The sequence below is a fragment of the Salvelinus namaycush genome, chromosome 3 (assembly GCF_016432855.1).
Source record: "Salvelinus namaycush isolate Seneca chromosome 3, SaNama_1.0, whole genome shotgun sequence".
In the NCBI taxonomy this organism is placed as follows: domain Eukaryota; kingdom Metazoa; phylum Chordata; class Actinopteri; order Salmoniformes; family Salmonidae; genus Salvelinus; species Salvelinus namaycush.
Window position 1 is genome coordinate 89,563,920 of NC_052309.1, and position 27,742 is coordinate 89,591,661.

Here is a 27,742-nt window from a genome sequence, read left to right on the forward strand (position 1 = left end):
CTAACCAACTTTCAGCTTGGCACAGCAGTTCATTTAACATCCAAAATGCACGAAAACTACCAAAACACTTCATACACGTCTCAAATCAACTCATTCTTCCATAACACTAGCAAAGGTTGTCACTCAACAAGCACACTTTGTCACTCATAAAACAACGACCTAAACAACAGGTAGCATTACACAATGTTTTCTTCAGTAAAATGTCTTTACAAAACCAGAATGACACCTCTCTACTGTTTAGAATTCACTGCAGGGTATGTTACAGGAATGAATCAGACATGATGCAATATGCTTTAATATGTTTCATGTCATTTTATGGCATTGAGTGATTCCAAAATACAAGTATTTGTATATACACACCATCTACCGATACGGATACAGTAGCAATGCTAGTCAACCCTGTCTTCTGCATTTGGCCACAGGTTCTCATCCACATCACATCTTACGTCATCTTGGGCAATACACCCAGGAAAGAATCTTTTCACATGCCTGGTCCATCCAATCTTCTGCAGATATGTCCAGGCATCCAGCATTCATTGCGTCCAGGAGGGACATTTGATCATGTGAATGGTGGTCATAAACCTTCCAGCTCCATGAGGAAAAGTGACATCATCCATCTCAGTCTGGGTCCCTCTGGCCCGGGACATTCAATGTGGCTCTTTTCCCAATCACATTCCTTCCTCGCCGCCGTGTTTTGGCCAAGTTGAAACCAGCCTCATCCACAAAGATGAATATGTGGGGTGTTTGCCTGGCTTCAATCTCCATGACTCTCTACAATAAATCCACAAGGCAACATAAGAGTTAGTATATTAAAGTAGTTTACATTACACCTAAAAACATGCCGTTGTGTGTCTCTGCCCTGTTTGGTTTTGTTCATAACCAGTTGTGTATTTTATAGTCATCTTACCTGGACATATTGGTCCTGAGTTGTTTGACTCGTTCAGAGTTCCTCTCTAAGGGGACAGCGTACAACTGCTTCATTGTCACGCCCTGGCCTTAGTTATCTTTGTTTTCTTTCTTATTTTGGTTAGGTCAGGGTGTGACATGGGGAATGTATGTGTTTTTGTATTGTCTAGGGGTTTTGTATGTTTAATGGGGCAGTGTCTTGTATAGGTGTTTGTATGTCTATGGCTGCCTAGATTGGTTCTCAAGTAGAGGCAGCTGTTGTTCATTTGTCTCTGATTGGAAGCTATATTTAGGCAGCCATATTCATTGGGTATTTCGTGGGTAATTGTCTATGTCTAAACGTTAGTAGCTTGTGTGTGCACTTTCTTGTTGTAGCTTCACGGTCGTTTGTTGTTTTGTTAGTTTGTAAAGTGTTTCGTTTCGTGTTCATCTTCTTCTCTAAATAAAGAGGATGTATTTATATCACGCTGCGCCTTGGTCCACTCATTCACCAGAAGACGATCGTGACAGAATTACCCACCATAACAGGACCAAGCAGCGTGATAAGCGGCAGCAGGAGCAGCGCAAGGAGGAATGGCAATGGGAGCAAAATCTGGACTACACTACGTGGGAATAGATCGACAGGTGGGCGATCGACCCAGGGAGAATGCCGGAGCCCGCCTGGGATTCTCTGGCGCAGTGTGAGGAGGGATACCAGCGAATGGAGGCAGCACGACGACGCAGTAGGAAGCCGAGAGTCAAGCCCAAAAATGTCTTGGGGGGGGGGGCTACAATGGAGTGTGGCGAAGTCAGGTAGGAGACCTGCGCCAACTCTCCGTGCTTACCGTGGGAAGCGAGAGTACGGGCAGACACTGTGTTATTTGCGGTAGAGCGCATGGTGTCTCCTGTACGTGTGCATAGCCCGGTGCGGGTTATTCCACCTCCCCGCACTGGCAGGGCTAGATTGGGCATTGAGCCAGGTGCCATGAAGCCGGCTCAACGCGTCTGGTCTCCAGTGCGTCTCCTCGGGCCGGCATACATGGCACCAGCCTTACGCATGGTGTCCCCGGTTCGCCAACACAGCCCATGCTCCCCGTAGCCCGACCAGTGCGGGGAGGTGGAATAACCCGCACTGGTCGGGCTACGGGGAGCATTCAACCAGGTAAGGTTGGGCAGGCTCAGTGCTCAAGGGAGCCAGTACGCCTGCACGGTCCGGTATATCCGGCGCCACCTCCCCGCCCCAGCCCAGTACCACCAGTGCCTACACCACGCACCAGGCTTCCAGTGCGTCTCCAGAGCCCTGTTCCTCCTCCACGCACTCGCCCTATGGTGCGTGTCTCCAGCCCTGTACCACCAGTTCCGGCACCACGCACCAAGCCTCCTGTGCGTCTCCAGAATCCTGTGCGTCCTGTTGCTGCTCCCTGCACTAGCCTTGAGGTGCGTGTCCTTAGCCCGGTACCTCCAGTTCCGGTACCACGCACCAGGCCTACTGTGTGCCTCAGCCGGCCAGAGTCTGCCGTCTGCCCAGCGCTATCTGAGCTGCCTGCCTGCCCAGAGCCGTCTGCGCTGTCCGTCTGCCCAGCGTCGCCTGCACTGCCCGCCTGCCCAACGCCGTCTGAGCTGTCCGTCTGCCAAGCGCCGCCTGCGCTGCCCGTCTGCCCAGAGCCGCCTGAACCGCCCGTCTGTCCTGAGCCTTCAAAGCCGCCCGTCTGTCCGGAGCCGCCAGAGCCGTCCGTCAGTCAGGAGCCGTCAGAGCCGTCCGTCAGTCAGGAGCCGCCAGAGCCGTCCGTCAGTCAGGAGCCGCCAGAGCCGCCCGCCAGACAGGAGCCGCCAGAGCCGCCCGCCAGACAGGAGCAGCCAGAGCCGCCCGCCAGACAGGAGCAGCCAGAGCCGCCCGCCAGACAGGAGCAGCCAGAGCCGCCCGCCAGACAGGAGCAGCCAGAGCCGCCCGCCAGACAGGAGCAGCCAGAGCCGTCAGCCAGCCAGGAGCAGCCAGAGCCGTCAGCCAGCCATGACCAGCCAGAGCCGTCAGCCAGCCATGACCAGCCAGAGCCGTCAGCCAGCCATGACCAGCCAGAGCCGTCAGCCAGCCATGACCAGCCAGAGCCGTCAGCCAGCCATGACCAGCCAGAGCCGTCAGCCAGCCATGAACAGCCAGAGCCGTCAGCCAGCCATGACCAGCCAGAGCCGCCAGCCAGCCAGGACCTGCCAGAGCCGCCCGCCAGCCAGGACCTGCCAGAGCCGCCCGCCAGCCAGGACCTGCCAGAGCCGCCCGCCAGCCAGGATCTGCCAGAGCCGCCCGCCAGCCAGGATCTGCCAGAGCCGCCCGCCAGCCAGGATCTGCCAGAGCCGCCCGCCAGCCAGGATCTGCCAGAGCCGCCCGCCAGCCAGGATCTGCCCCTCAGTCCGGAGCTGCCCCTCAGTCCGGAGCTGCCCCTCAGTCCGGAGCTGCCCCTCAGTCCGGAGCTGCCCCTCAGTCCGGAGCTGCCCCTCAGTCCAGTGGCGCCATCTAGGATGGTATTCAGTCCGGGACTCGCCGTTCCAGAGGTGCCACCAAAGCAGGAATTGACTATGGTGAAGTGGGGGTCACGTCCCGCACCCGAGCCGCCGCCATAAGAAGGCCCACCCGGACCCTCCCCTTCTGTGTCAGGTTTGCGGCCGGAGTCCGCAGCTTTGGGGGGGGGGGGGGGGGGGGGGGGGGGGGGGGGTACTGTCACGCCCTGGCCTTCGTTATCTTTGTTTTCTTTCTTATTTTAGTTAGGTCAGGGTGTGACATGGGGAATGTATGTGTTTTTGTATTGTCTAGGGGTTTTGTATGTTTAATGGGGCAGTGTCTTGTATAGGTGTTTGTATGTCTATGGCTGCCTAGATTGGTTCTCAAGTAGAGGCAGCTGTTTGTTCATTTGTCTCTGATTGAGAGCTGTATTTAGGCAGCCATATTCATTGGGTATTTCGTGGGTAATTGTCTATGTCTAAACGTTAGTAGCTTGTGTGTGCACTTTCGTGTTGTAGCTTCACGGTCGTTTGTTGTTTTGTTAGTTTGTAAAGTGTTTCGTTTCGTGTTCATCTTCTTCTCTAAATAAAGAGGATGTATTCATATCACGCTGCGCCTTGGTCCACTCATTCACCAGAAGACGATCGTGACATTCATCCTGACTTTCAGGACTCTAGAAATAGTTGTTATGCTTACATTGTGAATATTTCCAAATGTAATGTTGTCTGCCAACACTCTGTCCCGAATCTCTGTGAGTTTTATGCCATTGTTTCTGATGACCATATCAACGATTGCAGCTTCCTGCAGAGCAGTGAAAATCCTACCTCTCCCGCCTGTGAGAGGTAACCAATGGGTCCTAAGCAGAAATACAAAAACAATCACACACAAGTGTTTTTGGAGGCTTTGCTCAATGTACTTCTGTAATGTGCAGTTCAGTCAGATGCTCTTGCAGAATGCACATCTTACCTGATGTTTTGCCGGAAATGTCTCACAATAGATGCCACTGTTGAGCGTTGCAGATCTGGCTGCACTCTCAGACCAGCCTCTCTCATTGATAGACCATGATTTATTACAGGATCAATTATAGTGGCCCTAATCTCATCTGAGACTACAGCTCTTGATCTTCCTTTCAGTCTTCTTCCACCACGCATACGTACTCCACTCCCTCTCCCACTCCTTCTCCCACTCCTTCTCCCACTCCCTCCTCCTCTCCCTCTCCCAGCCACTCTTCTTCCTCTGTCAGCCACTTCTCTATCTCTGGCTGGGTCCATGTTTACATTACAGTACAGCATTATTCCTAAGATGTCCCCTTTTGTATAGATGGTAATGTAATTGAAAGACTAACACCTGGGTAGGTGTTCAGCTACAATGGGAATCAGCTGTGGTTGGTCTAATTGTTTTGATAGTATTTCATTTTTTAGATATGGAATATATTTCAATACGGTATTACTGTAGAAATGTAGCAAATTAATGTCTTATTCAATTTTGGGTTATGTTAGGTTTCGAACTTAAGTTTAACAGTTTTGAAAAGAGTATGTAAACATGTGCAAATTGGCATGTAGGTACATAGAGTGTTGGTGGTGGTTGTGTCTGAGTGAGAAAAGAATTCATGAAATTTGAAAGATGTAGTCAGTGAATGCATTTTGTGCCAAAGCAATGAAAAATGATCCACAGTTTAGTCCACATAGACTGCTGTTGTGCTCACTGTGTGAAGAGTTTTGAAAAAGTGACCTAAGTATTGAGAAATGGGTCCTAGCGATTGTCAAACTGTAAGACAGAGGCTTATACTATACTAAATACAACACAATATTTAGGAGGATTAAGACTGAAGCTTATACTATACTAAATACAACACAATATTTAGGAGGATTAAGACTGAAGCTTATACTATACTAAATACAACACAATATTTAGGAGGATTAAGACTGAAGCTTATACTATACTAAATACAACACAATATTTAGGAGGATTAAGACAGAAGCTTATACTATACTAAATACGACACATTATTTAGGATGATTAAGACTGAAGCTTATACTATACTAAATACAACACAATATTTAGGATGATTAAGACTGAATTTTATACTATACTAAATACGACACATTATTTAGGATGATTAAGACTGAAGCTTATACTATACTAAATACAACACAATATTTAGGATGATTAAGACTGAATTTTATACTATACTAAATACAACACATTATTTAGGAGGATTAAGACTGAAGCTTATACTATACTAAATACAACACATTATTTAGGAGGATTAAGACTGAAGCTTATACTATACTAAATACAACACAATATTTAGGAGGATTAAGACAGAAGCTTATACTATACTAAATACGACACATTATTTAAACAGTGCAGTGTAGTGTCACATACCGGTAACTATTTAAAAGCACATGCTCAAACAGAGCTTCGGACTTCACTGATGATGTAATTCTGATAAAGTGATACACGCATCGGAACACTGCTTTTGAAGTTAGCTGCTTGGCGATTTCAACGCATGCCTCCGGAACTGCAGTATTAAACACATCACTACTTCAGGGACCCTCAGCTGTTCACTACTTCAGGGGCCCTCAGCTGTTCACTACTTCAGGGGCCCTCAGCTGTTCACTACTTCAGGGGCCCTCAGCTGTTCACTACTTCAAGGACCCTGAGCTGTTCCAGCTATAGCACACCTGGTTCACCATCTCAATAATAACACCTATGGAATATTAACAACACAATGTTGCTAACCCTGTATTATTCTTCAAAAAGGTTATTTGTAGAACCTTTGAGATTGAGGAAAGATCATTACAGAACCATTCCATATAGAGGTTCCATAAAGAACAATTAAAAAAGGTTCCATAAAGAACCATTAAAAAAGGTTCTATAAAGAACCATTAAAAAGGTTCCATAAAGAACCATTAAAAAGGTTCCGTAGTGCACCAAAAAGTGTTGGAACCACAACAACCCTTTTTGGTGCTGTATATAGTATTTTTTAATAGTTATTTTATAGAACGTTATGAAAGGGTTCTATATAGTACATACAAGACAGGGTGGACCGTGGGCTAAAAGGGCAGGGTGGACCGTGGGCTAAAAGGGCAGGGTGGACCGTGGGCTAAAAGGGCAGGGTGGACCGTGGGCTAAAAGGGCAGGGTGGACTGTGGGCTGAAAGGACAGGGTGGACTGTGGGCTGAAAGGACAGGGTGGACTTTGGGCTGAAAGGGCAGGGTGGACTGAAAGGGAAAAGTGGACTGTGGGGTTAAATGGAAGGGTGGACTGTGGGCTGAAAGGGAAGAGTGGACTGTGGGCTGAAAGGGGAGGGTGGACTGTGGGCTGAAAGGGGAGGGTGGACCGTGGGCTGAAAGGGAAGGGTGGACCGTGGGCTGAAAGGGAAGGGTGGACCGTGGGCTGAAAGGGGAGGGTGGACTGTGGGCTGAAAGGGCACGGTGGACTGTGGGCTGAAAGGGCACGGTGGACTGTGGGCTGAAAGGGCACGGTGGACTGTGGGCTGAAAGGGGAGGGTGTACTGTGGGCTGAAAGGGGAGGGTGGACTGTGGGCTGAAAGGGGAGGGTGGACTGTGGGCTGAAAGGGGAGGGTGGACTGTGGGCTGAAAGGGGAGGGTGGACTGTGGGCTGAAAGGGCAGGGTGGACTGTGGGCTGAAAGGGGAGGGTGGGTTGTGGGCTGAAAGGGCAGGGTGGACTGTGGGCTGAAAGGGGAGGGTGGGTTGTGGGCTGAAAGGGGAGGGTGGGTTGTGGGCTGAAAGGGGAGGGTGGACTGTGGGCTGAAAGGACAGGGTGGACTGTGGGCTGAAAGGACAGGGTGGACTGTGGGCTGAAAGGGAAGGGTGGACTGAAAGGGAAAAGTGGACTGTGGGGTTAAATGGAAGGGTGGACTGTGGGCTGAAAGGGAAGGGTGGACTGTGGGCTGAAAGGGAAGGGTGGACTGTGGGCTGAAAGGGCAGGGTGGACTGTGGGATGAAAGGGCAGGGTGGACTGTGGGCTGAAAGGGAAGGGTGGACTGTGGGCTGAAAGGGAAGGGTGGACTGTGGGCTGAAAGGGAAGGGTGGACTGTGGGCTGAAAGGGAAGGGTGGACTGTGGGCTGAAAGGGAAGGGTGGACTGAAAGGGAAAAGTGGACTGTGGGGTTAAATGGAAGGGTGGACTGTGGGGTTAAAGGGAAGGGTGGACTGTGGGCTGAAAGGGAAGAGTGGACTGTGGGCTGAAAGGGAAGGGTGGACTGTGGGGTTAAAGGGAAGGGTGGACTGTGGGGTTAAAGGGAAGGGTGGACTGTGGGGTTAAAGGGAAGGGTGGACTGTGGGGTTAAATGGAAGGGTGGACTGTGGGGTTAAAGGGAAGGGTGGACTGTGGGGTTAAAGGGAAGGGTGGACTGTGGGGTTAAAGGGAAGGGTGGACTGTGGGGTTAAATGGAAGGGTGGACTGTGGGGTTAAAGGGAAGGGTGGACTGTGGGGTTTACAATCGATGTAAAGTGGATGAAATGACTTTATGATTATTGCTGGCTGATCTACAAGGCATCTGAATGATACTTAGAAAGAAAGGTGTTATCTACAACCTAAAGGGGTTATTTGGCTGTCCTTATAGAAGAACCCTCTCCTATGAGGACACCTGAAGAACCCTGTTGGAACCCTTTTTTGTGTAGAGAGAGACTGTCCTCCCAGAACAACAAAGCGACAGAATGTACTCCTAGAGGCAATGTAGACATATGTTTACCATGCACAGAGAGAGAGACAGAGACAGAGAGAGAGAGAGAGAGAGCGAGAGATTGAGAGAGATCCAGTTAATCGTTAGTAATGATAGCGATACAGTAGAAGTTCACCCTGGCAACCAGAGGGCAATACAAACACACACACATATACTCCCACACACAGAGATGTGCAGCCACACAAACATACAAACACAAACAATGATTTGACGTCAGAAACACAAACAGGTACTGTAGAATTAATTAGTATCTAATCAAACAAACACAGCCACTGCTACAGCAACACAAGCCCAGGTTTCTAGATGAGATTAGACCCCACGGTACTGGGACAGCAGCATCCCTGCTGTACCTTGGTGTGTGTGTGTGTGTGTGTGTGTGTGTGTGTGTGTGTGTGTGTGTGTGTGTAGTGACATTGTCAGAATGAAACAGAATAGATGTTAATTTGTGTAAACCCCATGGGGATAGATAGACGGAGAGGAAGGAGGGAAGGAGATTCTTTCATTCTATGCAGGTGTCTATTCAGCATGCCTGTGTGCGTGTGTCATCAAGTCTCCCTTCAATAATGTGTCTCTAATATGGTGATACATTGGGCAGGAGGTTAGGAAGTGCAGCTCAGTTTCCACTTCATTTTGTGGGCAGTGTGCACATAGCCTGTCTTCTCTTGAGAGCCAGGTCTGCCTATGGTGGCCTCTCTCAATAGCAAGGCCATGCTCACTGAGTCTGTACATAGTCAAAGCTTTCCTTAAGTTTGTGTCAGTCCCCGTGGCCAGGTATTGTGCCACTGTGTACTCTCTGTTAAAACTTCTTTGGGATAGGGGGTGGTAATTTGACGTCCGGTTGAAAAGCGTGCCCAAAGTAAACTGCCTGCTACTCAGGCCCAGAAGCTAGGATATGCATATAATTTGTAGATTTGGATGGAAAACACTCTAAAGTTTCTAAAACTGTTAAAATAATGTCTGTGAGTATAACAGAACTGAAATGGCTCACGAAACCCCGAGGACAACCCCCCCCCCCCCAAAAAGAAATTCAGCCTACCACTGATTTCAATGTCTGTCATTTTTATTATAAGACGAAACCCTCCCAAATTGCAGTTCCTAGGGCTTTCACTAGATGTCAACAGTCTTTAGAAAGATTTTCAGGCTGGTTTAAAGAAAAATGAGGGAGAAGTTGTAGTTTTTCTAAGTGGCTCCCATTTTGGCTGTAGTGTTTCCAATGCGCATGGCCGAGATAGCGTGTTCTTTTTGTTTATCTCAGGTAAAGACAATAACGATTCTCCGTCTTAAATTTTATCGATTATTTGCGTATTAGGGTACCTATTGTTTGATTATAAACGTTGATTGACTTGTTTGGATACGTTTATTGGTAACGTTTGGGATTCATTTTGTATGCATTTTGAAGAAGGGAAACCGAGTGGATTATTGACTGAAGGTCACCAGTGTAAAAACTGAGTTTTTATGGATATAAAGAAGGACTTAATCGAACATTAATACCATTTGTAATGTAGCTGGGACCTTTTGGAGAGCCAACAGAAGAAGATCTTCAAAGGTAAGGCATATATTATATCGCTATTTCTGACTTTCGTGTCGCAACTCCCTGGTTGAAAATGATTTGTTATGCATTTGTGTGCTGGACGCTGTTCTCAGATAATCGCATGGTTTGCTTTCGCCGTAAAGCCTTTTTGAAATCTAACAAGGCGGCTGGATTAACAACAAGTTAAGCTTTATTTTGATGTATTGCACTTGTGATTTCATGAAAGTTTAATATTTATAGTAATTTTATTTGAATTTGGCGCTCTGCAATTTCACCAGGAGGTGTCGAAATGGGACGGTAGCGTCCCACTCATCCGCAATAAGTTAAGGGCCAAATAGCATTCTAGTTTACTCTGTTTTTTTGGTAAATTCTTTCCAATATGTCAAGCAATTATCTTTTTGTTTTCTCATGATTTGGTTTGCTCTAATTGTGTTGCTGTCCTGGGGCTCTGTGGGGTCTGTTTGTGTTTGTGAACAGAGCTCCAAGATCAGCTCTCTCGAATTGAATTGAATTATAGGATTTATTGGCATGGGAAACTTAAAACCTCTTTAGGATTAGGGGTGGAGTTTACACTTTTGGGGAAAATCGTTCAAAATTTAAAACGGCCTCCTACTCAATTCTTGCTCGTACAATATGCATATTATTATTAATATTGGATAGAAAACACTCTCTAGTTTCTAAAACAGTTCTAATTATTTCTCTAAGTGAAACAGAACTATTTTTACAGGACATTTCCTATCCGGAAGTGAGATTTCCAATATCGAGGTCTCTCTTCAAGGCTTGTCTATAAAAGGGCTTGTCACTTATGACTGTAGAAACACGCCATACGCCTTCCCCTGGGTGTCATGCGGAAGTGAGAGAAGAAATGAGGTGATTATCTCGTTCAGGGGTTGAATACAACCTCTTTGATTGAGAGGACCGCCATTTTTTTTTTTTGGGAGGCGCGAATTTGGACCTGGTATCGCCTCCTGGAAAACGTTCGTTATTGATGAATATGATCTCTGGCTTCGATTTTATTCGATACATGTCACAATTGCATCCTAAAGTATGTTTTTTCAATATAGTTTAATTATATTATTGAAATTTATTCTGGACTTTAGACGTGATGCGACACAAGAATTTTGTCAAGATGGAGAGGTTAGCGTCGCACTGCCAGTGTGCTTGCTAATTCAAGAGGGAAATCGTTCGTTCTGGATCGAAATAAAGACGTTTCTGAACAAAGGACCCCTTGGAGAACATTCTGATGGAAGATCAACAAAGATAAGGACACAATTTGGGATGCTTTTTCATATATCTGTCGAACTGTGCTATGCTACCGTTCAACTAGAATCAATGCTGCTGTGTGCTAGCTAATGTAGTAAGCTAATATAACGATATATTGTGTTTTCGCTGTAAAACACTTAGAAAATCGGAAATATTAGCTATATTCACAAGATCTTTGTCTTTCATTTGCTATCCACCATATATTTTTCTGAAATGTTTTATGATGTGTAATTAGGTAGTTGACGTTGGTGTCTATTTACTCTGGCTGCTCCCGTGCTATTTCTGACTGTAGCTATGATGGTAGCTATGATGGTAGCAGTAATGTAAAACTGATTTATAGCTCAAATATGCACATTTTTTGAACAAAACATAGATTTATTGTGTAACATGTTATAGGACTGTCATCTGAGGGAGTTGTTTCTAGGTTAGTTAGGTTGGTTCTAGGTTAGTTAGGTTGGCTTTGTGCATGCTACCTGCATGCTACCGGTGCTGTGAAAAATGTCTGTCTATCTTTTGTATTTGGTGGTGAGCTAACATAAATATACGTGGTGTTTTCGCTGTAAAACATTTAAAAAAATCGGAAATATTGGCTATATTCACAAGATCTTTGTCTTTCATTTGCTATCCACCATATATTTTTCTGAAATGTTTTATGATGTGTAATTAGGTAGTTGACGTTGGTGTCTGTATTTACTCTGGCTACTCCCGTGCTATTTCTGACTGTAGCTATGATGGTAGCAGTAATGTAAAACTGATTTATAGCTCAAATATGCACATTTTTTGAACAAAACATAGATTTATTGTGTAACATGTTATAGGACTGTCATCTGAGGGAGTTGTTTCTAGGTTAGTTAGGTTGGTTCTAGGTTAGTTAGGTTGGCTTTGTGCATGCTACCTGCATGCTACCGGTGCTGTGAAAAATGTCTGTCCTCTTTTGTATTTGGTGGTGAGCTAACATAAATATACATGGTGTTTTTGCTGTAATACATTTAAAAAATCGGACATGTTGGCTGGATTCACAGGATGTTTATCTTTCAAATGCTGTATTGGACTTGTTAATGTGTGAAAGTTAAATATTTCGGAAATTTTTTTTTTTGAATTTCGCGCTCTGCCTTTTCAGTGGAATGTGGGAGGAGTTCCGCTAGCGGAACACCCATCCTAAACAGGATATGTTAACATTGCCAAAGCAAGTGAAGTAGATAATAAACAAAAGTGAAATAAACAATTAAAATGTACAGTAAACTGTAAACTGTGTTTACTGTAAATGTACAGTAAACACTCACAGAAATCCCAAAAGAATAAAGACATTACAAATGTCATATTACATCTATATACACCGTTGTAACGATGTCCAAATAGTTAAAGTACAAAAGGTAAAATAAATAAACATAAATATGGGTTGTATTTACAATGGTGTTTGTTCTTCACTGGTTGACCTTTTCTTGTAGCAACAGGTCACAAATCTTGCTGCTGTGATGGCACACTGTGGTATTTCACCCAGTAGATATGGGAGTTTATCAAAATTGGATTTGTTTTCAAATTCTTTGTGGATCTGTGTAATCTGAGGGAAATATGTCTCTCTAATATGGTCATACATTGGGCAGGAGGTTAGGAAGTGCAGCTCAGTTTCCACCTCATTTTGTGGGCAGTGTGCACATAGCCTGTCTTCTCTTGAGAGCCATGTCTGCCTACGGCGGCCTTTCTCAATAGCAAGGCTATGCTCACTGAGTCTGTACATAGTCAAAGCTTTCCTTAAGTTTGGGTCAGTCACAGTGGTCAGGTATTCTCTCTTTAGGGCCAAATGGCATTGTAGTTTGCTCAGTTTTTTGTAAATTCTTTCCAATGTGTCAAGTAATTATCTTTATGTTTCCTCATGATTTGGTGGGGTCTAATTCTCTCTCTCTCTCTCTCTCTCTCTCTCTCTCTCTCTCTCTCTCTCTCTCTCTCTCTCTCTCTCTCTCTCTCTCTCTCTCTCTCTCTCTCTCTCTCTCTCTCTCTCTCTCTCTCTCTCTCTCTCTCTCTCTCTCTCTCTCTCTCTCTCTCTCTCTCTCTCTCTCTCTCTCTCTCTCTCTCTCTCTCTCTCTCTCTCTCTCTCTCTCTCTCTCTCTCTCTCTCTCTCTCTCTCTCTCTCTCTCTCTCTCTCTCTCTCTCTCTCTCTCTCTCTCTCTCTCTCTCTCTCTCTCTCTCTCTCTCTCTCTCTCTCTCTCTCTCTCTCTCTCTCTCTCTCTCTCTCTCTCTCTCTCTCTCTCTCTCTCTCTCTCTCTCTCTCTCTCTCTCTCTCTCTCTCTCTCTCTCTCTCTCTCTCTCTCTCTCTCAGGTATGCACGGGACATTCATGGTGATGCTTCCTCTCAGCATGATCATCATGGTTGTTGGGGGACTGATGGGGTTCATCGGCCTGCTGGCCAGAGCTTACCTACTACTGCTGATGTCTGGTGTACTGTTACTACTGGGAGGTAAGCACCCTGTACCCTATACCCTACACCTTATATCCTAAACCTTATACCCTACACTTAATACCTTACACCTAATTCCCTATACCTTACACCCTATACCTTACACCCTATACCTTACACCCTATACCTTACACCCTATACCTTACACCCTATACCTTACACCCTATACCTTACACCCTATACCTTACACCCTATACCTTACACCCTATACCTTACACCCTATACCTTACACCCTATACCTTACACCCTATACCTTACACCCTATACCTTATACCTTATACCCTATACCCTATACCCTATACCCTACACCCTATACCCTACACCCTACACCCTATACCCTACATCCTACACCCTATACCCTACACCCTATACCCTACATCCTATACCCTACATCCTATACCCCTTTACACTACAGATATTTATTTAACCTTTATTTAACAACAGATTTGTACCTTCTCAGCTCGGGGATTTTTATCTAGCAACCTTTCAGTTACTGGCCTAACACTCTAACCACTAGGCTACCTGCCACCCCAGGTATGCAGCTGTTGGTCACAGATACCTTAAAAATCAAAAAAACACCAGTTGTCTCACGCAGCACGACAAATCTCCTTTGCATATCAGGCTGTTCAGGCTGTTCAGGCTGTTCAGGCTGTTCAGGCTGTTCAGGCTGTTGACTGTGGAATGGCACGACAATGGGCCTCAATGGGTCTAATTGTCACGCAAATACACACCGTTATTGTCATATGTCTTTTTTTTGTAATCCCATCACAATCCCTCTTTGACAACGATCGGCAACACTATACTTTACTTAACACGTTATGACACGGTCATAAACATGTCATAACCATGTCATAACCATGTCATAACCACGTCATAACAACTGACATAATTTCTTAAGTCCCTTGTTGTTGGAATGAATTTCACTTTACTTGGACTAAGAAAATACACTTTATGACGCTGTCATGAAGCATAATGACCGTGATAATCATACAAGCCAGATAGGCCTATCACGTACACGCCCTGCTCCTGAAACCTGCAGTCATCCCAGTCATCAATTTGTGCACAATTACAATGATACTTTTATAAAATGTTATATACTGTAACGTAAACACACTGTTGACAAGTAGGCTGGGGTGTAATGGACACAAATGGTTTTGGAAACGATGTGCACCTGGTGCCTCACTACAGACATGTACAGAACGCCCGAAGATATGTTCATTATGGCATTAGTAGCATTTGGCATTTGTCCCTGTGTCTCCCTAGTGGTCAGTATGTCTCCCTAGTGGTCAGTATGTCTCCCTAGTGGTCAGTATGTCTCCCTAGTGGTCAGTATGTCCCTGTGTCTCCCTAGTGGTCAGTATGTCTCCCTAGTGGTCAGTATGTCTCCCTAGTGGTCAGTGTGTCTCCCTAGTGGTCAGTGTGTCTCCCTAGTGGTCAGTATGTCCCTCCCTAGTGGTCAGTGTGTCTCCCTAGTGGTCAGTATGTCCCTCCCTAGTGGTCAGTATGTCCCTCCCTAGTGGTCAGTATGTCCCTGTGTCTCCCTAGTGGTCAGTATGTCCCTGTGTCTCCCTAGTGGTCAGTATGTCCCTGTGTCTCCCTAGTGGTCAGTATGTCCCTGTGTCTCCCTAGTGGTCAGTATGTCCCTGTGTCTCCCTAGTGGTCAGTATGTCCCTGTGTCTCCCTTGTGGTCAGTATGTCCCTGTGTCTCCCTAGTGGTCAGTATGTCCCTGTGTCTCCCTAGTGGTCAGTATGTCCCTGTGTCTCCCTAGTGGTCAGTATGTCCCTGTGTCTCCCTAGTGTTCAGTATGTCCCTGTGTCTCCCTAGTGGTCAGTATGTCCCTATGTCTCCCTAGTGGTCAGTATGTCCCTGTGTCTCCCTAGTGGTCAGTATGTCCCTGTGTCTCCCTAGTGGTCGGTATGTCCCTGTGTCTCCCTAGTGGTCGGTATGTCCCTGTGTCTCCCTAGTGGTCGGTATGTCCCTGTGTTTCCCTAGTGGTCAGTATGTCCCTGTGTCTCCCTAGTGGTCAGTATGTCCCTCCCTAGTGGTCAGTATGTCCCTCCCTAGTGGTCAGTATGTCCCTGTGTCTCCCTAGTGGTCAGTATGTCCCTGTGTCTCCCTAGTGGTCAGTATGTCCCTGTGTCTCCCTAGTGGTCAGTATGTCCCTGTGTCTCCCTAGTGGTCAGTATGTCCCTGTGTCTCCCTAGTGGTCAATATGTCCCTGTGTCTCCCTAGTGGTCAGTATGTGTCTCCCTAGTGGTCAGTATGTCCCTGTGTCTCCCTAGTGGTCAGTATGTGTCTCCCTAGTGGTCAGTATGTCCCTGTGTCTCCCTAGTGGTCAGTATGTGTCTCCCTAGTGGTCAGTATGTCCCTGTGTCTCCCTAGGGGTCAGTATGTGTCTCCCTAGTGGTCAGTATGTCCCTGTGTCTCCCTAGTGGTCAGTATGTGTCTCCCTAGTGGTCAGTATGTGTCTCCCTAGTGGTCAGTATGTCCTTGTGTCTCCCTAGTGGTCAGTATGTCCCTGTCATTTTGTATTTTATCAGTAAACACACCTTTTCTCCTTTCCCCCATATCTCCCTCCCTCCCTCCAGCTCTGTCCTCACTAACAGGGGTGAGTGTGTACATGGCCTACTCTTCTGCAGTCTTCCAGGAGGCTCTGTGTCTGGCTGAGCAGATGGGGGTCAATATGAAGGGGGTCCAGATCCTGTATGGCTGGTCCCTGGTCCTGGCCTGGATCTCTAGTGGAACACTGCTCTTCACCTCCGCTGGCTTCCTGCTGGCCTGCAGAACCATCACTACACAGAGACAGGAACTGAAATTATGAGACAGGGAGGGAGGGGGAGAGAGAGGGAGGGGGGAGAGAGCAGGAGAGGGAGGGGGAGAGAGAGGGAGAGGCAGGAGGAGGAGAGAGAGGGAGGAGGAAAGAGAGGGAGAGAGAGGGAGGGGGAGAGAGGGGGAGAGAGGGGGAGAGAGAGGGAGAGGCAGGAGGAGGAGAGAGAGGGAGGAGGAAAGAGAGGGAGGGGGAGAGAGGGGGAGAGAGGGGGAGAGAGAAGGAGGGGGGAGATAGCAGGAGAGAGAGGGAGGAGGAGAGAGAGAGGGAGGGAGAGAGAGGGAGGGAGAGAGAGGGAGGGAGAGAGAGGGAGGGAGAAGGAGAGAGAAGGAGAGGGAGAGAGAAGAGGGAGGAGAGAGAAGAGAGAGGGAGAGGGAGAGAGAGAGAGGGAGGGGAGGGGAGAGAGAGGGAGGAGGAGAGAGAGGTAGGGGGATGGAGGGAGAAAAAAATAAAACATGTTTTCATGAATTTGTACAATATAGCCAATTTTAACTTTGCAGCTTGCCTATCTAAGGGAAAATCACTCAGTTCTGCCTCCAGGACAAGACTCATGACAATAAACATCGACCTGCATCCTTGATGCAATTCAACTCTGTCTTGTCTTGACATATCCATTTGATTGGTTAAGACACAAGGTGTACCTGGAGGGAAGGCGTGTTCATGTAACCGGGAAAAGATCACACGGTTAAAGGGGACAATCTGTGATTGCTACATCCATCTTCTAGAAACTTTTAGTGGTGATGTGAACGCATTGTTGATGTTTGAACTGTAGATTGCCCCTTTAAGTGTACTTGTATGGAGGAGAGATGTCTTGACGTAGCCAGGAAGGAAACACACTTCCCTGCACCGCCTTACGTGGCTCCTAGTCAAATTCCACATCACCTACAAGAAACTACACCTCACAGCATCATAACCCACCTGTTCAGTCTGGCTTTCTCCTCAGCGTAGCCCAGCAAAACACAGCATCATAACCCACCTGTTCAGTCTGGCTTTCTCCTCAGCGTAGCCCAGCAAAACACAGCATCATAACCCACCTGTTCAGTCTGGCTTTCTCCTCAGCGTAGCCCAGCAAAACACAGCATCATAACCCACCTGTTCAGTCTGGCTTTCTCCTCAGCGTAGCCCAGCAAAACACAACATCATAACCCACCTGTTCAGTCTGGCTTTCTCCTCAGCGTAGCCCAGCAAAACACAGCATCATAACCCACCTGTTCAGTCTGGCTTTCTCCTCAGCGTAGCCCAGCAAAACACAGCATCATAACCCACCTGTTCAGTCTGGCTTTCTCCTCAGCGTAGCCCAGCAAAACACAACATCATAACCCACCTGTTCAGTCTGGCTTTCTCCTCAGCGTAGCCCAGCAAAACACAGCATCATAACCCACCTGTTCAGTCTGGCTTTCTCCTCAGCGTAGCCCAGCAAAACACAACATCATAACCCACCTGTTCAGTCTGGCTTTCTCCTCAGCGTAGCCCAGCAAAACACAACATCATAACCCACCTGTTCAGTCTGGCTTTCTCCTCAGCGTAGCCCAGCAAAACACAACATCATAACCCACCTGTTCAGTCTGGCTTTCTCCTCAGCGTAGCCCAGCAAAACACAGCATCATAACCCACCTGTTCAGTCTGGCTTTCTCCTCAGCGTAGCCCAGCAAAACACAACATCATAACCCACCTGTTCAGTCTGGCTTTCTCCTCAGCGTAGCCCAGCAAAACACAGCATCATAACCCACCTGTTCAGTCTGGCTTTCTCCTCAGCGTAGCCCAGCAAAACACAGCATCATAACCCACCTGTTCAGTCTGGCTTTCTCCTCAGCGTAGCCCAGCAAAACACAACATCATAACCCACCTGTTCAGTCTGGGTTTCTTCTCAGCAAAACACAGCATCATACGATGCAAAATACAACTACTAAAATAAATTGGGGGGTGAAATGTTCCTTTAAGCTATGTAGCTTCAAATATGATATTATTTTGATTGTCTTTTTTATCCTATACTTTTCTGGCTGTTTTTGCTGTAAAGTTTTCTTGGTTTTTAGAAAGGTGCTTTAAATCCAATGTATTATTATTAAAGTTATTATTACTGTTATTATTCAAGTTATTATTACTGTTATTATTAAAGTTATTATTACTGTTATTATTACTGTTATTATTAAAGTTATTATTACTGTTATTATTAGTGATATTATTACTGCGTCCGGCTACATCAACTGAGGAGAAAACCAAGGCGAAGAGGAAATTCCACAACTCTTGTCACGTTCTGACCATAGTTCTTTTGTGTTTTCCTTGTTTTAGTGTTGGTCAGGACGTGAGCTGGGTGGGCATTCTATGTTTTGTGTTTCTATGTGGGGATTGTTTGGCCTGATATGGTTCTCAATCAGAGGCAGGTGTTCGTCATTGTCTCTGATTGGGAACCATATAAAGGTAGCCTGTTTTGTGTTGGGGTTTGTGGGTGGTTGTCTTCTGTCTGTGTTCATTGCACCAGATAGGACTGTTTCGGTTTTGCCACGTTTGTTATTTTGTATTTTGTGTAGTGTTCACGTTATCGTCTTTCATTAAACATGTTGAACACAAACTACGCTGCGTCTTGGTCCGATCCCTGCTACACCTCCTCTTCAGACGAAGAGGAGGAAGGCTGCCGTTACAACTCTTAAATAAAACATTCTTATTTTTGTAGCACCCAGAAGCGGGCCAAAAACTTATTGAATGTCCTCTTCATGTAGCTGGGTAACACAGCAGTGCTAACATACCGGAATACAATACACACATTCAGACAGAACACCATTACAATACACACATTCAGACAGAACATACCGGAACACAATACACACATTCAGACAGAACATTCCGGAATACAATACACACATTCAGACAGAACATACCGGAATACAATACACACATTCAGACAGAACATACCGGAATACAATACACACATTCAGACTGAACATACAGGAACACAATACACACATTCAGACTGAACATACAGGAACACAATACACACATTCAGACAGAACACCATTACAAGACACACATTCAGACAGAACATACCGGAATACAATACACACATTCAGACAGAACATACCTGAATACAATACACACATTCAGACAGAACATACCGGAATACAATACACACATTCAGACAGAACATACCGGAATACAATACACATTCAGACAGAACATACCGGAACACAATACACACATTCAGACAGAACATACCGGAATACAATACACACATTCAGACTGAACATACAGGAACACAATACACACATTCAGACAGAACACCATTACAATACACACATTCAGACAGAACATACCGGAACACAATACACACATTCAGACAGAACATACCGGAATACAATACACACATTCAGACAGAACATACCGGAACACAATACACACATTCAGACAGAACATACCGGAATACAATACACACATTCAGACAGAACATACCGGAATACAATACACACATTCAGACAGAACATACCGGAACACAATACACACATTCAGACTGAACATTCCGGAACACAATACACACATTCAGACAGAACATACCGGAATACAATACACACATTCAGACAGAACACCATTACAATACACACATTCAGACAGAACATTCCGGAATACAAGACACACATTCAGACAGAACATTCCGGAATACAATACACACATTCAGACAGAACATACCGGAATACAATACACACATTCAGACAGAACATACCGGAATACAATACACACATTCAGACAGAACATACCGGAATACAATACACACATTCAGACAGAACATACCGGAATACAATACACACATTCAGACAGAACATACCGGAATACAATACACACATTCAGACAGAACATACCGGAATACAATACACACATTCAGACTGAACATACAGGAATACAATACACATTCAGACAGAACATACCGGAACACAATACACACATTCAGACAGAACATACCGGAACACAATACACACATTCAGACAGAACATACCGGAATACAATACACACATTCAGACTGAACATACAGGAACACAATACACACATTCAGACAGAACACCATTACAATACACACATTCAGACAGAACATACCGGAACACAATACACACATTCAGACAGAACATACCGGAATACAATACACACATTCAGACAGAACATACCGGAACACAATACACACATTCAGACAGAACATACCGGAATACAATACACACATTCAGACAGAACATACCGGAATACAATACACACATTCAGACAGAACATACCGGAACACAATACACACATTCAGACAGAACACAATACACACATTCAGACTGAACATTCCGGAACACAATACACACATTCAGACAGAACATACCGGAACACAACACACACATTTAGACAGACCACTGATACAATACACACATTTAGACAGACCACTGATACAATACACACATTTAGACAGACCACTGATACAATACACACATTTAGACAGACCACTGATACAATACACACATTTAGACAGACCACTGATACAATACACACATTTAGACAGACCACTGATACAATACACACATTTAGACAGAACACTGATACAATACACACATTTAGACAGAACACTGACACAATACACACATTTAGACAGAACACTGACACAATACACACATTCAGCTACAATACACAGAGAGACAGATGGGAAAGGTAGGAGAGAGATACAGGGAAAAGGTAGAGAGAGGTGAAAGGTAGGAGAGAGATAGAGGTGAAAGGTAGGAGAGATATAGAGGTGAAAGGTAGGAGAGATAGAGGTGAAAGGTAGGAGAGATATAGAGGTGAAAGGTAGGATAGAGATAGAGGTGAAAGGTAGGATAGAGATAGAGGTGAAAGGTAGAAGAGATAGAGGTGAAAGGTAGAAGAGATATAGAGGTGAAAGGTAGGAGAGATATAGAGGTGAAAGGTAGAAGAGATATAGAGGTGAAAGGTAGAAGAGATAGAGGTGAAAGGTAGGAGAGATATAGAGGTGAAAGGTAGGAGAGATATAGAGGTGAAAGGTAGAAGAGATATAGAGGTGAAAGGTAGAAGAGATATAGAGATGAAAGGTAGAAGAGATATAGAGATGAAAGGTAGAAGAGATATAGAGATGAAAGGTAGAAGAGTAATAGAGGTGAAAGGTAGAAGAGATAGAGGTGAAAGGTAGAAGAGATAGAGGTGAAAGGTAGAAGAGATATAGAGATGAAAGGTAGAAGAGAGATAGAGGTGAAAGGTAGAAGAGAGATAGAGGTGAAAGGTAGAAGAGAGATAGAGGTGAAAGGTAGAAGAGATATAGAGGTGAAAGCTAGGAGAGAGGTGAAAGGTAGAAGAGAGATAGAGGTGAAAGGTAGAAGAGAGATAGAGGTGAAAGGTAGAAGAGAGATAGAGGTGAAAGGTAGAAGAGAGATAGAGGTGAAAGGTAGGAGAGATATAGAGGTGAAAGGTAGGAGAGATATAGAGGTGAAAGGTAGGAGAGAGATAGAGGTGAAAGGTAGAATAGATATAGAGGTGAACGTTGAATAAGCAATGTTGTGATTGTCAACATACAGTCTAAAGTTTCTGTGTGATGCTTTAGACGGTGAGGCGAGACACTTTCTCCATTAGAAAATAACTGTGGCTTCATCAGGCTCTGTCTTGTGAAGGTGTCTGACCAAAACGTCACAGTATGTTTTCAACTAGAGAGAGAGACAGAGAGAGACAGAGAGAGACAGAGAGAGACAGAGAGAGACAGAGAGAGACAGAGAGAGACAGAGAGAGACAGAGAGAGACAGAGAGAGACAGAGAGAGACAGAGAGAGACAGAGAGAGACAGAGAGAGACAGAGAGAGACAGAGAGAGAGAGAGAGGTCATGGTCAGATGAACTCCTGCATTTTTCATTATGTTCTTAAAAATATATAGATTTAGAGTTAGATAAACTTGGATTTTTTTCGTCAGGAACATATACAGGATGTTACCCTCTACAACATAACCTTCACTCAAAAAAAACCAACTCAAAACCTACAACCTGATTGTGGACGGAATTACGGAATCACCTGGAAGGCTCACAACTACCAAAGATGAACGTTCCAACGACATACAGCAACTGCTCTGGTGCCTTAGAAGCTGCCTCCCACTGTTCAGAGGTAATTAAAATACAGTACCCTGTGTATGTAAAGACTGATAAGGCAAGAAAAGATCACAAAATGAAGCTCCTTATGGAAAATCAAGAGACACTTTTTGCTAACTATTATAAAAATGGGAACATCAGCAACCTCATCTTCCACACAGACCATCCCCTGGCATGGCACAGTGTTATATTAACCAGACCATCCCCTGGCATGGCACAGTGCTATATTAACCAGACCATCCCCTGGCATGGCACAGTGCTATATTAACCAGACCATCCCCTGGCATGGCACAGTGCTATATTAACCAGACCATCCCCTGGCATGGCACAGTGCTATATTAACACACTAACCCTCTGTTAAGAGGAGGGGTGTTAACGAGGGGTGTAAACTCAGGATATTAGACAATGAGGACTCTGAGTAAGCTAATATAAATCTCTGGAACAGTATTGGTACAGGGCAACCCCAAACAGTTTCAGCTGGACGTTTACCTAATCAAAGAATTAGCTCTGCAGGAGAAGCTCTCCCTTGATAAAGATACCCCCACCCCGAGCGGGTCAGACCAGACCTCTTCATTATATAACCCCACAGACGAGCAACCCAAGTGGAAAGTCAACCTCCCAGCACAGAGTACTACCCCCTCATTGAAATGAAGGATACATTTACCCAGCTGGAGGTAAGACAGGTGGAGCTGGAACAGCAGGTGATTACACTCCAGTCAGCACAGACCCAGACAACAGTCCAGCACAACAACACCCCCTTAACCAGACCCGGAGAGCTGGAGGTGGAGAGAGACATATCTGCACTCTGGACTGTGGTGAGACAACTTCAACAGGAGAAAGAGCAGGAGCAGGAGAAGAACAGCACTAGAGGAGAGGATCAGAGTGCTGGAGGAGAGGATGAGGGGGATGGCGTGTGACAGAGAACAACCCATTAGAGAGGTGGCCACCCCCACAGAGAAGCCAGCAGAACAGCCCACCTCAGCTCCTGACAAAAGTCTCAACATCACAGCAGAACAGTCCACACCAGACCCTGACCAGAGCGTCGACATCACAGCAGAGCAGTCCACACCAGACCCTGACCAGAGCGTCATCATCACAGCAGAACAGACAAATGAAGAATCTCACCCCCTCTGAGCACCCCCCCCTGGCAGACAACCTGACATCCCCCCTGGCAGACAACCTGACATCCCCCCTGTCAGACAACCTGACAGCCTTCCTGACATCCCCCCTGTCAGACAACCTGACAGCCTTCCTGACAACCCCCTGTCAGACAACCTGACAGCCTTCCTGACATCCCCCCTGTCAGACAACCTGACAGCCTTCCTGACAACCCCCCTGTCAGACAACCTGACAGCCTTCCTGACATCCCCCCTGTCAGACAACCTGACAGCCTTCCTGACATCCCCCCTGTCAGACAACCTGACAGCCTTCCTGACATCCCCCCTGTCAGACAACCTGACAGCCTTCCTGACATCCCCCCTGTCAGACAACCTGACAGCCTTCCTGACAACCCCCTGTCAGACAACCTGACAGCCTTCCTGACATCCCCCCTGTCAGACAACCTGACAGCCTTCCTGACATCCCCCCTGTCAGACAACCTGACAGCCTTCCTGACATCCCCCCTGTCAGACAACCTGACAGCCTTCCTGACATCCCCCCTGTCAGACAACCTGACAGCCTTCCTGACATCCCCCCTGTCAGACAACCTGACAGCCTTCCTGACATCCCCCCTGTCAGACAACCTGACAGCCTTCCTGACATCCCCCCTGTCAGACAACCTGACAGCCTTCCTGACATCCCCCCTGTCAGACAACCTGACAGCCTTCCTGACATCCCCCCTGTCAGACAACCTGACAGCCTTCCTGACAACCCCCCTGTCAGACAACCTGACAGCCTTCCTGACATCCCCCGTCAGACAACCTGACAGCCTTCCTGACATCCCCCCTGTCAGACAACCTGACAGCCTTCCTGACAACCCCCCCCACACCCACTGAGGACATACACAAGACAAAGATTGTACTCTATATGGACTCAAATGGGAAATTATACAACAAAAAAAACTATTTCCCAAACACAGTGTGTCTAGACTCTGGTGTCCAAACACCCAGCGCGCCCTAGACCTTCTGTCTGAGGACCAACTAGGTTCACCTAGCCACATAATAATACACACAGGCACAAAAGACCTGAGAACACAGCAGGAAAGGGTGGCCACAGCACTAAAGGGAGTGATTGAAAAAGCTTCTTCTACTTTCCCCAATTCACAATCTCCACTGCTACCAGAGAATGACTTCCACCCTGCTACCACACAGCGGGTAAACACCAATATTTCCCATGACTGTACCTCAAAACTAAATGTTTACCTGGCCCACCACTCCACCCTGGACTTGAACCGCCTTTATGACCAGGTCCTCCTCTACAAGGCAGCAGTGTCCACCCTGGACTTGAACATCCTTTATGAGCAGGTCCTCCTCTACAAGGCAGCAGAGCCCACATTCGCACGGACTCTAAAGGACATCGCTTTCAAACGTAGCCCCAACACTTCACACAGGAGCAACAGATCAATAGACACCCGTCCAGACCAGCGAGACACTCTCCCAGACGTACGGGACCACCCCTGGACCTACACATAGAGGACCCACGCTGAGAGGACCTACATCCAGGCCACAAAACCACCAGCCACATACACACCCCCACCAATCATCACCCCCCCAAGTCAACCATGCCCACACCCCATTTAGGCCGCCCCCTCAGATCAGACCTATGCCCCTCCTCTCCCGCAAAGAGGGTCTCAACATGAAAGTCACACATACGCCCAGGCCGTGAGCGAGCAAACAGGCCCAACATCCACTCTTACACTAGGCCAAGCCAATGGTATGTACCAGATGCTCAGCAGGCTCTGCTCACACTTACTGGCCTGAGGCCAAACCACACGGCCAACAACATTGGACACTTTATGGAGCACAACGCCTTCACCATCTCATCCTGGAACATCCGAGGCCTGAGGTCATCTGCCTTTGACCTAAAGAGCAGGAACCTGGGCTTCATCAAATAAATCGGAAATACAGACATTGTCATCCTACAAGAAACCTGGTATAGAGGAGATGGCCCCACTGGTTGCCCTTTAGGTTACAGAGAGCTGGTAGTCCCATCCACCAAACTACCAGGTGTGAAACAGGGAAGGGACTCAGGGGGTATGCTAATTTGATATAGAGCAGACCTAACTCACGCCATTAAATCAATCAAAACAGGAACATTTTACATTTGGCTAGAAATTCAAAAGGAAATTATCTTAACAGAGAAAAATGTCCTCCTGTGTGCTACCTATATCCCCCCACTAGAATCCCCATACTTTAATGAAGACAGCTTCTCCATCCTGGAGGGGGAAATCAATAATTTCCAGGCCCAGGGACATGTACTTGTCTGTGACGACCTAAATGCCAGAACTGGACAAGAACCTGACACCCTCAGCAAACAGGGAGACAAACACCTACCTGGAGGTGACAGCATTCCCTCCCCCATATGCCCCCCTAGACACAAGTACGACAACATAACCAACTGTTACGTTCCCCAGTTTCTGTGTTGTTTTGGGTTTGTATGTGTTTGTATGTGTTTATTTCAGGAAATGGCTTCCTGGATTCTAAGCAGCTGATTGGCCGGCCCCATCGATGATTGGAGCTCCCTCCCTCTCGTCAGGGGAAACAGCTGTTTTCAATAACCAACTCCTCCTCCAGCTGGATAGAAGCCAGTGTTCCTCTGTCAGGAAGAGCTTCTTTGATGTCCTGTGTTGGTTGTTGCCCAGTAACAGTTTTGTTGAAAGTATTTTGTAGCCGCTACTTCTGAGGTATGTGTATGCCAAAAGGACTCAGTGTTTTTGATTTATTGAAATAACGTAAACTCACTCACTTTTGTACATCGCCTTGGTCTGTACAATTTACCTTATTTTAGCGCCCAAACAACATGATACTTCCAGATCAACTGTAATTTCAATACCATTTTAAAGCACAATTTCTCCGCTTTCCACCAAAATCCATGCCGAGACCTCCACGCTGCCCGTTTCTGCATGATTCAAGAAGGCAATGAGCTCCGTCGGGTCTTTTTGAAAATGGCGGGTGGGGAAGCGAAACCTAATGCGTGGTAGTGAGAAGGAGAGATGTCGTGTGGGAAAACTGCTTCTTTTAACTCGATCTGTCCAACTTATCACCTTATAAAATGTAAATAAAACACTATAAAGAGTTTATATAATGTGTCATTTGAAGGTTTGTGTCGAATTTGAATTGGGTTTTTAGGGCGGTGATGAAGTGATCTTCAGAAGTAAACAACGGCTTTGAGAGTCATGATCGCTTGCAGTGATGACGCAAAAAAGGACTAGGTATCCCTGCCTTACTGTCACGTTCCTGACCTGTTTTCCTTGTTTTTGTATTTGTTTAGTATGGTCAGGGCGTGAGTTGGGGTGGGCATTCTATGTTATTTGTTTACCCCCGTCACTGTCCATTTCTTGTTTTTGGGATGAGTTTACGTTAGTTCACTTTATGTTAGAAATTATTCTGTTTTTGTTCCCAGGGGGGGAAGGGGAGTGCTTAGTCAAGAGGCCTGCGGGCATACATAACCCGTAGTATTTACAGTCTATGCACACCAGTTAAGACCTGGGCGGACCACCCCCTGTATTTTGGTTAGTGCACCAGGTGGTGCTAAGTTAGGTAAGTAGTGGGTAGGCAGCTAAGGTAGGAGAAGGGGCTCTTTAACTTTTACTTTCTTTGGTTCCGTCCAGACCCTTTCCCCCACATTACCGTGTTAAGGAAATAAATTCCCTGTAAATGGTAATATTCTCCACCTCTGTCATCCTTACCTGCACCTACAATCACATACCTTTTTCACTCCACTGGGAGTTGAGTGTAGCAGGGTCACAGCTCCTATAGCTCTGTCGCACGCTGGGTACGTACATAGTCAATGGTAGGCTTCGACTCCTACGGTAGGTACACCTATAGCTCATCTCTTGGCAGTAGTACTGTAGACTACTTTATCACTGACCTCAACCCAGAGTCTCTCAGAGCGTTCACAGTCAGTCCACTGACACCCCAATCAGATCACAGCAAAATCACAGTCTACTTGAACAGAGCAATACTCAATCATGAGGCATCAAAGCCAAAGGAACGGAGTAATATTAAGAAATGCTATAGATGGAAGGAATGTAGTGTGGAAACCTACCAAAAAACTATTAGGCAACAACAAATTCAATCCCTTTTAGACAACTTCCTGGACAAAACGTTCCACTGTAATAGTGAAGGTGTAAACTTGGCAGTAGAAAATCTTAACAGTATATTTGACCTCTCAGGTTCCCTATCAAATCTAAAAATCTCAAATAGAAAACCGAAGAATATGAACAACAATGACAAATGGCTTGATGAAGAATGCAAAAATTTGAGAAACCTGTCCAACCAAAAACATAGAGACCCAGAAAAAAACCCCCAGAGTCAT

At 46.1% G+C, this 27,742-nt stretch overlaps 1 protein-coding gene across 1 annotated transcript in view; it reads left to right on the forward strand.

Annotated features, from left to right (window-relative positions):
• LOC120044113 (transmembrane protein 114-like) overlaps positions 1-16,165 on the forward strand; it is a 52,475-nt gene extending 36,310 nt beyond the window's left edge. Inside the window, exons 3-4 of the mRNA XM_038988703.1 lie at positions 13,205-13,342; positions 15,932-16,165. Of these exons, the coding sequence (XP_038844631.1) occupies positions 13,205-13,342; positions 15,932-16,164 (371 nt within the window). The 3' untranslated portion in view covers position 16,165. The remainder of the gene's footprint in view (positions 1-13,204; positions 13,343-15,931) is intronic.
• Positions 16,166-27,742: the final 11,577 nt, after the last annotated feature.